This window comes from Dama dama, chromosome 6 (genome assembly GCF_033118175.1).
Source record: "Dama dama isolate Ldn47 chromosome 6, ASM3311817v1, whole genome shotgun sequence".
Lineage (NCBI taxonomy): Eukaryota > Metazoa > Chordata > Mammalia > Artiodactyla > Cervidae > Dama > Dama dama.
The window spans coordinates 3,391,443-3,404,932 of record NC_083686.1 but is presented as its reverse complement, the minus strand read 5'-3'; the positions used below and the strand labels follow the sequence as shown (position 1 = coordinate 3,404,932).

At 56.2% G+C, this 13,490-nt stretch overlaps 1 protein-coding gene and 1 non-coding gene across 3 annotated transcripts in view; one reads left to right on the top strand and one right to left on the bottom strand.

The window, feature by feature from the left end:
- ABLIM2 (actin binding LIM protein family member 2) overlaps positions 1-13,490 on the bottom strand; it is a 162,391-nt gene that overhangs the window by 31,522 nt on the left and 117,379 nt on the right. The window contains exons 14-16 of one of the 2 annotated variants that reach the window (XM_061145432.1): positions 13,196-13,249; positions 5,796-5,848; positions 5,001-5,142 (exon numbers count right to left, since the gene is read on the bottom strand). In XM_061145432.1, the coding sequence (XP_061001415.1) occupies positions 5,001-5,142; positions 5,796-5,848; positions 13,196-13,249 (249 nt within the window). Of the gene's footprint in view, positions 1-4,983; positions 5,143-5,795; positions 5,849-13,195; positions 13,250-13,490 lie in introns of those variants that run through there. The other variant, XM_061145431.1, reaches the window with a different exon arrangement.
- On the top strand, positions 10,383-10,465 carry TRNAL-UAA (transfer RNA leucine (anticodon UAA)). The gene has a single exon. It is a non-coding gene; the product is annotated as a tRNA-Leu (tRNA).

The following is a 13,490-nucleotide window of genomic DNA, read 5'->3' as shown; positions in this document are numbered from 1 at the left end:
CTCCCGGAGCTTGCTCAAACTCCTGTGCATCGAGTCGGTGATGCCGTCCAGCATGCAAAGGCAGGCGCCATACGTCTCACCTTTTCATCTGGACTTGGTGTCACCCCCCACCTGCTCTAGACCGCCAGCTCCTGGGCTGGGGGTACTGTCTGTGCGAACTTTGCTGTGCCCCCAGCACATACCCAGGGCCAGGGCGGGGGAGCCCTCACCAAAGCTTGGTTGAGGTTGGGCGGTGGCGCCCCGTCTCTGGGCCTTCTCTTGCTTGTCCAACAAGGAGGGCCAGGACTGACGTCCCATCGGTGTGATGCTTGTGGATTCTGCCCCCCGGGTCTCAGGTCACAACACCCAGAACTGAGCACGCCCCCACGCTCTGAAATTCTCATGGGGTTGGCACACCACAAATTGGTTCTCTCTCTCTTTCCACCATGGACTAGGCAACGTGAGAACGATTTTTTTCTTTCCTCCACAGCCTGGAAACTCCCAAGGGCTAACAGAGGATGGGGAAAGCCACTTCCGAGCGGGCCTGACACCTGCTTTCCTGCTGCTGTTAGCAGGAGACAGAGATGAACAGAGATGCCGTCTCCCAACCTTCCCTGGTGGGCACTGGGGTTGGCGATCATGAAACAGTCTCAGACCCCAGCCTCCGGCCAGGCCCTCGCTGGGTGGGCAGCAGGTGGGAGACAGGTGGACAGGACTCCAAGGGGACGGACACCCAGAAGGTGACACAAGACGGCAAAGTCACAGGCAGGGTGGGGAGCGCTGGCCCCCACTGGACCACCCCTCTGTGCTGCCTTGGTTTCCATGCAGAGCGGTCCTCACCCTGACCTCCAAGCCCACCCTCACGTGCCTGATTCCCTTCCAAAGGGTGAGGTCCTCTCCAGGGCTCACCTAGTCCTCAGGGAAGGGTCTCAGCCAGCCTGGGGCTCTGTCTGACATCGTCACACCTCTGACCCCCTGAGTGGGGGGAACGTGGGGAACCTCAAAAGGGAGGACAGGACTTGAAGGGCTAGGGAGAGCAGCAGCAGGCCGGGCCAAGGGGTCCAGGCCAGGGGAGAGGCCCACGGATCCTGGGGTCCTTCATCCTGTGAACTGCATCCTGTGAGGCTCAAGATGCTCTCCTTGTAACAGAAAATCAGTACCATCCCTTTCCTGGGCAAAAATCAGATTCATCAATAATACAACTGGCTACAGGCATGAAAAAAAGCAAGCCAGTGAAAGCACTGGCTGTTCAGTCGTGTGCGACTCTTTGTGACGCCATGGACTCTAGCCCACCAGGCTCCTCTGTCCATGCAACTCTCCAGGCAAAAATACTGGAGTGGGTTGCTGTTCCCTTCTCCAGGGGATCTTCCCAACCCCAGGGATCGAACCTGGGTCTCCCGCATTGCATGCATATTCGTCACCAGCTGAACCACCAGGGAAGCGCAGACAAGTACATGCCTAGTACAGGTAACGCCCGAGGTGTCGCATAAAGGAAAAGAACGGCACTCCACCATAAAGCGTGTGTTTCAATGAGACCTCTTTGGAGGGACGAGCCGTGCCGGCTGAGAACCACTGCCTTAGAGGAGGGAGATGTCACACAGGTTTCTCAGCCACCTGCTTCCCTGTGGGAGAGCGGGGACTGGGTCCTGTTCACCACCTCCTCTCTGCTGCCTAGCGCTGTGTCCAGCACATAGTAGGTGCTCAGTTAATGTTTGGTGAAGGGATGGGTGAGTGACTGAACGATGAGTTCAGCCTCAGGTGAGATGTGCTGATGGTGTCATGAGTGGGATGAGGTTGTGCCCGGCCCCTGTGAGCCCACGGAGGACCCCAGGCAGGCGGTGGGGTGCGTGCTCTGGCTCCCAGCAGCATCTCTGCCTGTCCCAGCTCCCTGCACACTTCTCCAGGGCGGGGGCCGCTCCTGTCTTCTCGGTTTCTCCCTCAGCGCCCCGCACAGCGTCTGGCACAGAGTGGGTGCTCAATAAATACCCGTTGAATTTAGCGCATCTCAATTCAACAAACATTTATTGAGCGCCCACTGTGTTGAGTGTCACAGTCCTACCCCCCTCTGGCGCGCTACGGATGATGTCCCGGGATGCAGGCGGGCCTGCCTTGCTGTGTGCAAACCACTCGGTTCAGTAATGACTGCAAATTAAACTGGGGTCGATGCACTCACGATTGGGGGCCACTTGCATTTTCTCAATGCAACTTGAGAAAAGAAGGTGGATGCCCCTCTGTTCTCAGTTTAGGGGTGCTGCTCATCCCGCCCAAATTTCTCAGGAGGCTGGCAGACAGCAAGGCACGCCTGACCTAGGCAGGACCAGCAGCCTGGGTCCTCGTTGCTATTTCCATGCAGGATGGGAGCAGAGCGGTATCACCAGGGCAGAGATGAAGTCACAGGTGCAGTGGTCAGACACCGTGGGCTTCCCATTTGCAGGAACCGATGTCAGAACACCAACAGAAAGTGAAGCGATGACAGAAGCATTATCACAATCATTGTGAGCCTGCATCCCTGAAGGAGGACATGCATGCACACACACACACACACGTGTACATGTACACACTTGCACACATGCATACATGTATACACATACATGTACAGCTGTGCACACATGCACACATACACATATGTACACACCTGTGTATACACACATATACATATACACACATACACATCTGCACACATACACACCCATGCGCGCACACACATGTGTGCACACATACATACATATACACACATACACATCTGCACACGTACACACCCATGTATACCTACACATGTGTACGCACACACATACATATACACACATACACATCTGCCCATCTACACACCCATGTATACATACACATGTGTATGCACATACATACATATACACACATACACATGCATACAGAGACACAGGTTGTTTGTACCTCAGAGGGCTCGCCCAGTTAGAACACGAATTCCAGCACAGACACTGCGGTTCCTGCAGGCCGGGCGCCCCTGCAGCTTGTGATGGGAACACGGCAGCAAGGAATGGGGTTGACACAGACCTCACAGGTGTGTGATTGCACAAAACGGCTGCACAGCCTACAGGCCTTGCAGGGTCTACTGCCCGGGGGGAACGCCTGGAGTGACCCCAGGGCACCTCGTGTGGCACGAGATGAGGAAGCGGTGCAGGGAGGTGGGCAAACACGCCCAGGTCACAGGGCAGGTCAGCGCGGCATAGAGAGGTCACCAGGAGGCAGCCTGTTCCTGCCTGGACTTCTCCCCAGATGGAGTCCCCCTCCCTAAGCCCCAAGCCAGAGGCAGGCCACGAAGGGACTCCCTGGGGACAGCAGCTGCCTGCTCCCCGTCCCAGAGGAGAGACCAGGGGAGGCCACCAGCCCCGCAGACACAGGCCTGCCCACCACCCAGCAAGGGAAGAACCGAGGCTGGCAAAGCCCACCTGAGGACCCCAGAGTGTCCGTTCCTGGGAGTTAGTGCTTTGGTGCCTCCAAGGGGGGCTACTGGGGTGCTGCTGGGGGTGCTCTGGGGGGCTGGCGCAGTAGGTCTCCACCTTCCAAACAATTGCCATTTGGAAAAGTAGAAAGGGCCATGATCAAGGCCAGTGACACGGGGCTATGGGCAAGTTCCAAACCTCCCCGGACAGAGAGGGGCTTGGGGGTCCCGCTGCAGCTGCCAGGTCGGGGTCTGCCCTTCACTGCTCCTGTGAGCAGCCCTGCACCCCTCACCCCCACCCCGCCTGCCTCAGCCTTTCCTGCCCCGGGCTGCCGAGTGAACGAGTCTTGCTGAGGGTCTTTCCCGGTGTGACCTTCCCGTGGGGATGCCGGCCCTGCAGTGACTCTGGCTTCCACTTGGACAGCGGCCGCCCAGGCCGGAGAGGCACGGGGAGCTCGGACGCCCGCCTACAGAGACGGCACATAAAACGACACACGCTTGCTCTGTTTAGACGTCTTCTTTAACAAGGGGTCACCTCCACGCTTCCTGGCCCCCCACCCACGTCGGAACACACGCGCCTTCATTTGTGAGACAGTTTACAGTCGGGAGGACGAGGATGACGATGATGGTGAGGAAAAGCAGTCATTCTCTGAGCATCTACTATGCGTTCGGCTGAGCGCTGGCGGCTCCCGGGCCCCCTCCCCACCCTGGGTGGCTAACAACCCCTCCAGGCACACGGGTGAAACTGAGGCCCAGTACCAGCGTAACTGGCTCAAGGTCAGTGTCCAGCTGGGACTTGAACTTAGGCCTCTCTCAAGGCAAAGCCAGTGTCTTTCCTGGGCTTTCTCACACCCATCCCCATCCCCTCCTGGCCTTCTCTACTTCCAAACTACACCTCCAGCTTGTCCACAGAAGCCCACCCACAGCCGCTGAGACCCAAAGAGTCTGTCTGTCATCTACTGCGTGCCCCAGCTTGCTGCTGTTTCCTCTATAATTCACAGCCTCTGGATGTGAAGAGCGTTACAGGGAGTTTTGCTCAACTTCTGAAGGGCACACCTACTGAGTGTCACGATCCCCTGGATCAGGCAGGTGGGGGTCTTTGTCCCACCTCGCTCCCTGAGGACATGGGGTGCCGGGTCCCCGCCCCTTGCTCAGGAGGGGCACATAATAACACGGGTTATTATGTGCGTTCTCACACACCGCCCTGGACAGCGCTGCTCCTGGCCCCGAGTCTGGACTCACCGCCTGGACCACACTCTGTCCGCTCTGGAGGAAAACAGGCCCTCACTTCCAGCCTGGAAGCCCTTTCCCCCCGAGGACCCCAGGAGCCTGAGTCAGCCTCCTCCCAGCCATGGAGAGTTCAGCGGGACACTGGCGCGACCTGCGGGCAGCCTGCTGGCTCGGACGCCATTGAGGAGAGAACAGTGCGTGGCTACGGGCCTGCTTCCTACCCGACTTGCCCTTCCGTCTGTAGGTTTGCTCTCAGAGTTTTTAAGGAGCAAGGCTTAGATCTGGGGGGGGGATCAGCTCGAGGTCATGGGCCCCTTTTCTGCAAGGCCTTTCATGCCACACCGACGGCCTCTTGCTCAGAAGAACCACTCACGTGAGTAGAAGTTGTCCCCTGGAACCGTCTGGGGAGGGCCTCTGTCGGTCCCGCTACTGAGGGACAAAGACTGGCTATCTAGGTCTGGAGAGTTGGTCCTCGTGTCTGCCTCCCCCTTGAGAATCAGCCAGCTGGTCTTCTGCTGAGAAAAAACAGAAGCTCTGTGAATTTCAACTTGACCTGCAGGGGCACTGCCCCATTTTACAGATGAGGAGACTGAGGCTGGGGAGGTCAGGGCCCCAAGTGAGGTCACATGTGGCGGGTGTCGGGTAAGCCAGCCTTGGGCTCCTTCCATATTCACCCACCTTCCTTAAAGAAGAACAAAGGGTCTTAGCTCTTGAGCCTGGGTGGACTCAAGATTTATTTTCCTTTCTTTTCAGTCATCTCGTTGGTTAAAGAACCAAAAGTGGCTCAGACAGTAAAGAATCTGCTAGTAATGCAGGAGATCTGAGTTCAGTCCCTGGGTCTGGAAGATTCCCTGGAGAAGGGAATGGCTACTCACTCCAGTATTCTTGCCTGGAGAATTCCATGGACAGAGGAGCCTGGCGGGCTACAGTCCACAGGGTCACAAAGACTTGGACACGACTGAGTGACTAAAGCTTTCACTTTCAAGTTACACAGCAAAGACTGAGGACAAGAGGTGCTGTTTCCTCAGTGCAAGGAGGCTGGTGGGACCACCCCTTAAATTTGGTCCCAGGTGGCCTGTGCCGGACCCCTAAGGGGCAGAACCTAAGAGGAGGAGCTGAGGCTTCAAGTTGGAGAAGGCCCCCCGACACCGGGCCTGCCCCTCATTACCTTCCTGTTATCCGGGTCGAAACCTCCATCCTCCCCATCGGATCGCCTCGCGGCTGGAAGGGAAAAATCGATCGGTCAAGGGAGCGCACCGTCGGTGGTGGGTTTGCACGTCCTGGTTCCCACTTCACAGTCATGCTCAAAATGGGAAAAAAAAAAAAAAAAAGAAAAGCCGCCAGCACTTGTACTTTTGAGGACTGAGGAACCAGATCCCCGCAGGAATAGGGGCTGGGGGGCCTTGCATGGGATTTGCTAAAACAAGAGCAGGTGTGTGAAGTGATGTCTCATTAACATCCCAGCCGACCCCTCCTCGGCCGCTGGGCATTCCGAAGATCACGCTTTCTACCTTCCAAGTTTAACTTTAAAGTAAGAGAAGGGCCCCGTGGTCCAGCCCCCGGTGGGTCAGACTCTGTTGGGTTGGGCTTCACAGACTTTACTGCTCACCCCCACGTGACCCATTTCTCAGATCAGAGCACTGAGGCTCAGAGACCCGACGTGACTTTCTCGAGATCACAGATCAGCGGGTGGCAGAGGCTGACATGCAACTCGGGCGGTCTGACTCCAAAGTCCTTCCTCTTGTCTGCCTCACCTCATGGAACATGGAGTGAGCAGTGCCAGTGGGGGGACTCCAGGAAGAGCAATGAGGGGGTGCAGCACACGACCGGAGGTGGGCTCGATGAGCGCGCGCAAACGTCCGCCACTCGGCAGACTCTCTGGAGCTGAGTCAGGAGGTGTCTGTGTCCTCCGTTTCCCTTTTTTTGGGGGGCGTGGGGATGGTCACCCAGCTGGGCCCACGTTATCATCTCCAAACTAACAGGATGAAATAAACCACACGCGGGCAAGGCGGACAGTTCTCAGCATCCAATTCAGTAATGACCCATCCTGTGCATCCCGAGCTAAACCACTGGCCCCAGGCACGCACGGAACCACGAAAGGAAGAGCCCAGGGTCCTTCACCACCTGCCACGGAGACCGAGGCTGGAGACCAAGCCGCCGAGACCGAGGACGCGCCCAGGGTGGGCTCCTTACCTGCAGCCTGCGGAGGGCTCAGACCTTCTAGCCTTTGGGAGCACCCTGCCTTGTGCACCACCAACGACAAGACTGACATCAGACCCGAGAGCTTGGAAACGGGGGACTGGGCTACCGGACCTTGACAAGACAAGGCCACAGTTGAAGACCGTTCTGGACGCTCTGACATTTCGCTATCCCCAACGACTCCCTGTTTCTCCTTCTCCCGGGAGAGACAGCGGTTTGCAACATGAAAACAAAGACCTCGCTCTCTCCACCGACAGAGGGCAACAGGTGCCAAGCCTGCGTGCGGGGCACGGTGATGGAGCAGCAGGGGACGGGGCACAGAGGCGGATGCACGCCCATCAGCGTGGGTGCTCCCGCTGCCCAGACGATGGCTGTTTCTGGGCAGCAGAGCCCTGGGCGTCGGGCCATGCGTCAGCCGGGACTCCGGGCGGCTGGCACAGCAGCCTCAGCGACAATCCGGCCAGCGGCTACTGGGGGCTCTGAGAGCTCGGCCACTGTCCAGCCCAGAGACGGCCTCCAGGGCTGGCTCTTCTGGTCAAAGCGAGTGAGCCTCATCCCTCAGCAGCTCTGCCGCAGCTCGGGTAACTCGCAAATGCACAAACAACTAAGAGGCTCCAGCCAAAGGGCTTTGGAGGGTGTGAGATTCCTAAGACTTCGGAGCCCAGGGACCAGCGCGCCCTCACCCCCACCTCCTGGGTCTGAGGACTCCACGCAGCCTTGGGGGTCACATGGGGGCAGAAGAGTTCTGGCTGTAGAGCCAGCTCAGGGCTCAAAGAAGCGCCCCACCTCTGATGGTGGGGGGGACTCCACCTACATGCAGCAAGTTTTCTCTGCAAAAGCCTCCAGCTCCGAGAGGTGTGTATGAGCTAACCAGACTCAAACAGGGGGTTTCCAGAGCCGTATAACACACAGCGGGGTCTCTCCAGAAATGGGAGATGGGCTTAAGGACACAGAGGACCCTGGTGTCTCGTGTGGTTTGCGGGCTGCTCCCTTCATGGCCCTGAGCCTCAGTTTCCTGATCTGTAAAATGGGCAAATGACACCCACTCCACCCCCACTACTTGAAGAGGATCCCGTGAGATGAACATGGATCCTGTCACATATGAGGAGCTCAGCTCACAGGTCTGAAATATTAGGAATAAACGAGAGGCGAACCATGCAGCTAATTTGTAGCAGGCCGTTTCGGGGTGTCAGGAACAGACCGATCAGTTCAGGACAAGCAGAGAAACGGGCTTGTGTGTGTCTTTCCTGTCACACGAGGCGGCTCCATCCGAGCCGTGAAAGGTATCTGCCATGAGCACCCTTTGGGGCTAGGCTGATCTCCTTGCCCCTGCTTGCCCGGGACCTTTGCGGGAAGCACCCTGATGAGAGGGGCGGTCTGCCCAGAGCCATCCCCTTCCCCCCCATCCCAAAGCCAAAATGAGCCTCCACCCCACTATGAAGGAATCCCAGAAAGACACATGAGATGCGATTAATTTCTTAAAAGTATTCATCACTGTGTCATTTCCGACTCTTTGCAACCCCAAGGACTGTAGCCCGCCAGGCTCCTCTGTCCTTGGGATTCTCCAGGCAAGGATACTGGAGTGGGTTGCCATGCCCTCCTCCAGGAAATCTTCCTGACCCAGGGATCAAACCTGGGTCTCCTGCATTGCAGGTGGATTCCTTACCATCTGAGCCACCAGGGAAATAGTTACAGGCTGTGCAGGTGGCCCCTATGGCTGGTGCGAGTGGGCAGCTCTGGGAGGCAAGAGGGAGCCCCTTGCTGACAGCAGGTGTGGGAGGTGGTGAGCCGCACCCCCCACCCCCCACCGCCTCCCACACACGCCGCCACCTAACAGCTCCCACACTCTGGCTGGTGAAACAGAACATCTGTCCTCACAGCTGGACAGCTTCCTGGGAAGTCTGGAGGGAGGCATCACGTTTTCCTCTTGAATTCACTTTCAACACTGGGCCAGCTCCACTCCACTGGGAGGAAAGTCCCCGCTCTGGGCCAGGCATCATGGGGCTGCATGTGGAGCCCCTGGGAGCCAGAACCCTGCCCCCCAGAGCAGGAGACAGGGCTGGTGGGGGAGTTCTGTCCGCCTCACAGAGGGCCAACACTGGGCTCAACACTGCGGGTGACTCGAGGCCGTTCAAAGGACCCCAAAAAGGTCCCCGTCACAGCTGGAGGTTTAGCGGGCCATGCAAGGCCCCCTGTGGACCCCCAGCCTGTCCAACACCCTCTGCCAGTCCTTATTTTCCACTCTGTTCCTTTGCTTCCTTTCTTCTCTTTCTCATTCCTTTTTAAAAAACATGTCATTAAATTGTAACCAAGCAGAGACATGATGAAGGACAGGGAAGCCTGGTGTGCTGCAGTCCATGTGGTCGAAAGAGTCAGACACAACTGAGCGACTGAACAACAAGAGATGGAACTAATGTAGTCCAAGAAAATCCTGTTGGTCCCTAATGATGTTAAGTGAGAGCAGCGGGTTCAGGGGTCAGGCAGACCTGGGGGTGACTTGCCCATCAACTGGTCACGATGGCCACTTCATGGCCCTGACCTTAGCTTACTTGTCTTGGACTGCAAGGAGAGCAAATCCGTCCATCCTAAAGGAAAATCAGTCCTGAATATTCATTAGAAGGACTGACGTTGATGCTGAAGCTCCAATACATTGGCCACCTGATGCGAAGAGCTGACTCTTGGAAAAGACGCTGATGCTGGGAAAGATTGAAGGCAGGAGGAGAAGGAGGTGACAGAGGATGAGATGGTTGGATGGCATCACCGACTTGGACATGAGTTTGAGTAGGCTCCGGGAGTTGGTGATGGACAGGGAGGCCTGGCGTGCTGCAGTCCATGGGGTTGAAAAGAGTCAGACATGACTGAGGGACTGAGGAGCCACTAACCGGGCTATGTCGAGGTGGAACCCCAACACACCTGGTACATCTGTGGCAGCTACGCAACCACTAATCCTAACTCTGACCCCCATCCTCAGCGTCAGTGCCCCCTGCCCGCCCCTCACCGAGTCCTCAGGCCTGGCCACCCTCATGCTGTAGGCTCATTTCCCCAAACACGCAAGTGGGATGAAGGCACCAAGAAAGACTGTTGCTAAATTAAACACAACTTTTGATGACTTGGCAATAGAAAGTTAAATAGTAAATACATTAATTAAAAAGCATAAATTTTTAAAGCTCACTGAATACACCATCTTAAACTAATTGAGAGGAGGGCATGCCAACCCACTCCAGTATTGCCTGGAGGATCCCCATGGACAGAGGAGCCTGGCAACTTCAGTCCATGGGCTCACAAAGAGCTGGACACGACTGAAGTGACTTAGTGGTTTAGTTGCTAAGTCGAGTCCGACTCTGCGACCCCATGACCTGTAGCCCACCAGGCTCCTCTATTCATGGGATTTCCCATGCAAGAAACACTGGAGTGGGTTGCCATTCGGCTTCCTACATGGCCCTAGTGGTAAAGAACCTGCCTGCCAATGCAGGAGAAGTAAGAGATGCGGGTTCGATACCTGGATCAGGAAGATCCCCTGGAGGAGGACGTGGCAACTCACTCCAGGATTCTTACCACTGGGATGGCCGAGTGGTTAAAGCGTTGGACTTAAGATCCAATGGACATGTGTCTGTGTGGATTCGAACCCCACTCCTGGCAGTAGTGACTTAGCAAACTAATTAAATGGTCCAGGAACTCAATGTCACCACCCAGAGTTTATTTCTGTCAAGTCGGGAGATTAAACTGACGGCTTCTCCAGCCTGAGCTGGGCTCCTCTCTCCCTTGAGTGGACACTCAGTTTGCTGCTGAGATGGGGAGTAGGGACTGCACATGGACTTGAAAACACACACATGTACACACTCGCATGCTCACACACATGCATGCTCACACACACGCATGCTACACCCAGGCATGCCCCCGCCCCCGAGGCACTTCCGGTGGATATGGTCCAGCTAGAGGGGGAAATCTTATAAAATCAAAGCATATCAAATGCACCCCATCACACCTATCCCTCACGCCCTGAGGATTGTCCGAGGAAAGCTGGACGCGAGGACTCCCGGCCCCTGAGAGCGCCTGCCCCTCTCACGGCCCCTTTAGAGTCAAGCAGGGGCTGTCTGTGCTGCTGTTCATCCCGCCGTGAGGCTGAACACTCGGCAGAGAGCACGCACTCTATAAGGTTCGTTTCATAAAGTCATCAATAAGCCCAAGTTCCAGAACGTTAAAAGAGTTTGGGTCATTACTCAGGGTTCAAATAGGGATTCACTTGCCTTTCGATAGAAAAGGTGTAAATATCCAGATTAAAAAAATATATATATGACGATCACCCCAGAACAAACTGGGATTTCCCTGGCGGTCCAGTAATTAAGACCCTGCGCTTCTGCAGGGGCCGTGGGTTCAATCCCTGGTCGGGGAATTTAGACCCGCAAGCTACACGGTGCAGCCAAAAAAAAATAGGTAAACTGAATCTCTGTGGCATGATTCAGTTAAGGGACTCAGTGTGAGAAGTTCTCAGTCTAGGATCATTGGGCTCCATCAGACGCTAGGGAGCAATTTCATAACCTGATTTACCACCTAGCCCCCTCCTAGGGGCCGCTCATCCGACCCTGTATGTGTAAGTGACGTGTTACTGGCTGATCAAAGGTCAAGTCAGTCAGCTCTCCCCGCAGACGAGGACAGCCTCAAGGCTGGAGCACGGGCGCCCCGGCGGAACAACATCACTCTCTGCCTGCTCCTGCCCTCCTGTGCCTCAGTTTCCCCACAGGTGACACGGGAGGCTGGTCTGGACAACCTCTGAGGGTCCTGGGGTCCATGAGCCCCGCCCTCTCTGATCCTTCGGGAAGATCTGGGTTCCCTGCTTCTCTGATCGAGGGCAACAGTGAAAGGCATCACCTCCTGGAAGCCCAGGAGTTCCCAGTCATCTTTTATTTTCTTGGGAAGAGGGAGAAATACAATCAAGCACAGGGCCTGTTGCCGTCAAGCAGAAAATTTATAAAACAGACAGACCACGGCTTGTCAGTAAGCCACAGCCAGCCAGCACGTGCTCAGCCGTGTCTGACTCTCTGCGACCCCACGGACTGTTGCCCGCCAGGCTCCTCTGTCCAGAGGATTTCCCAGGCAAGAATATTGCAGTGGGTTGCCATTTCCTCCTCCAGGGGATCTTCCCGACCCAGGGATCGAACCTGCATCTCTTGTGTCTCCTGCACTGGCAGATGGATTCTTTACCAACTGCGCCTCCTGGGAAGCCCAGTAAGCCACAAAAAAACACACTATCTTTGGCCACGCTGCGTGTCATGTAGTATCTTAGTTTCCTGACCAGGAATTGAACTCACGCCCCCTGTATTAGAAGCATGGAGTCTTAACCACTGGACCGCCTGGGAAGTCCAGAATACACACTTTGACAGCTTTCACCCCACAGCATCCTTCCAGTTGTCAACAGGGGTCGTGGCCGTCTTGGGGATGCCTCTGGGCAAGAACTTTAAGTATGGGAGCTCCCCTTCCCATCTCTCTAGGGATTTAATAACAATCCCGCATCACCTGCACAGTCCTTGACAGTTTAGAATGTGATTTCACGTTCATTACCCCACCCAGGTCCTTCCAACCAGCCTGTCCAAAAGGCAGGATGGAGGATCGTCCCTGTTCTGCAGATGAGGAAGCAGAGGCTCAGGATGGCGAAGCAACACATCCCAAATCACCAGAAATTCTCTGACGAAACAGAGGTGAGACCTGGAGCCTCCTGTCCCCTGAACACGTGACCCCTGCAGGCTCAGTGGAGTGGAGATGGCTGGCCACGTCTAGGAGGGAAACTGGAGGCGGGGGCTGGGCGGGGAGCGGTGAGAGACACCCTCGCCGGCAGACATCGCCGGCCCCTATTTGCTGAGGTTTGAAATCCCTTTAGCCAAAGGCCAAGTCGTTATTTCTACCATCAGAGATTCTCAAAACACAGGACTTACATTCTCACGGAGGGCTAAAGGACTGATTCTGGTTTGTGCTGTTTTCCAAAGACCAGGCTGGGTCACCCTGAGGCACCTCTGTCCCTCACCATCTGGGCTAAAGGCAGCCTGGCTGCTCCCCTCAAAGCAGTACCCCCAAAGCCACACACGGGGACAAGCTCGCCGTTACAAGCCCTCATCTGCAGCCCGGCCCACGAGTCAGCCCTGGGTTCACACACACAGAGAGGCGCTTAATTGGACACACTCTCCGCTGTAATTTACGAAGGGGCCTCCCGGGGTCCCGCCAGCAAATACCACGTACCTAATGTTCAGGCTGCAGCCCCCCGCGGTTACCCTCCCCATCATGTATCAAAGCAGAGCAAGTGTAAGCATTCAGAAGCAAAGGCACTGACAGGCATGCAGGGCAAACACAGCAGCAGAGGAATCCGACTGTATGTACCATGCTGCTTGTAGATGGGGGGTTTCCTATAGATGTTATCTTTGACGCCAGTGTCTGGGAAAGGAGAAAGAAAAAAAAAAAAGGAGAGAAACAGCAGGGTGAGCAAGCATACTGTGTGATGGTTTCCATTCTCCCGCCATCTGTCAGCAAGCAGTCCGTCACCCAGGGCCCCCAGCAAGGATCGGGGACCCCAGCGACGGGCGCCCGGGCCCCACACACATCAGCTGCACTCAGCCCAGGTGCCACCCACCGCTGTGAAGGGGGCAGAGGGAGACAGTGGCTGGAGCGGGTGTCC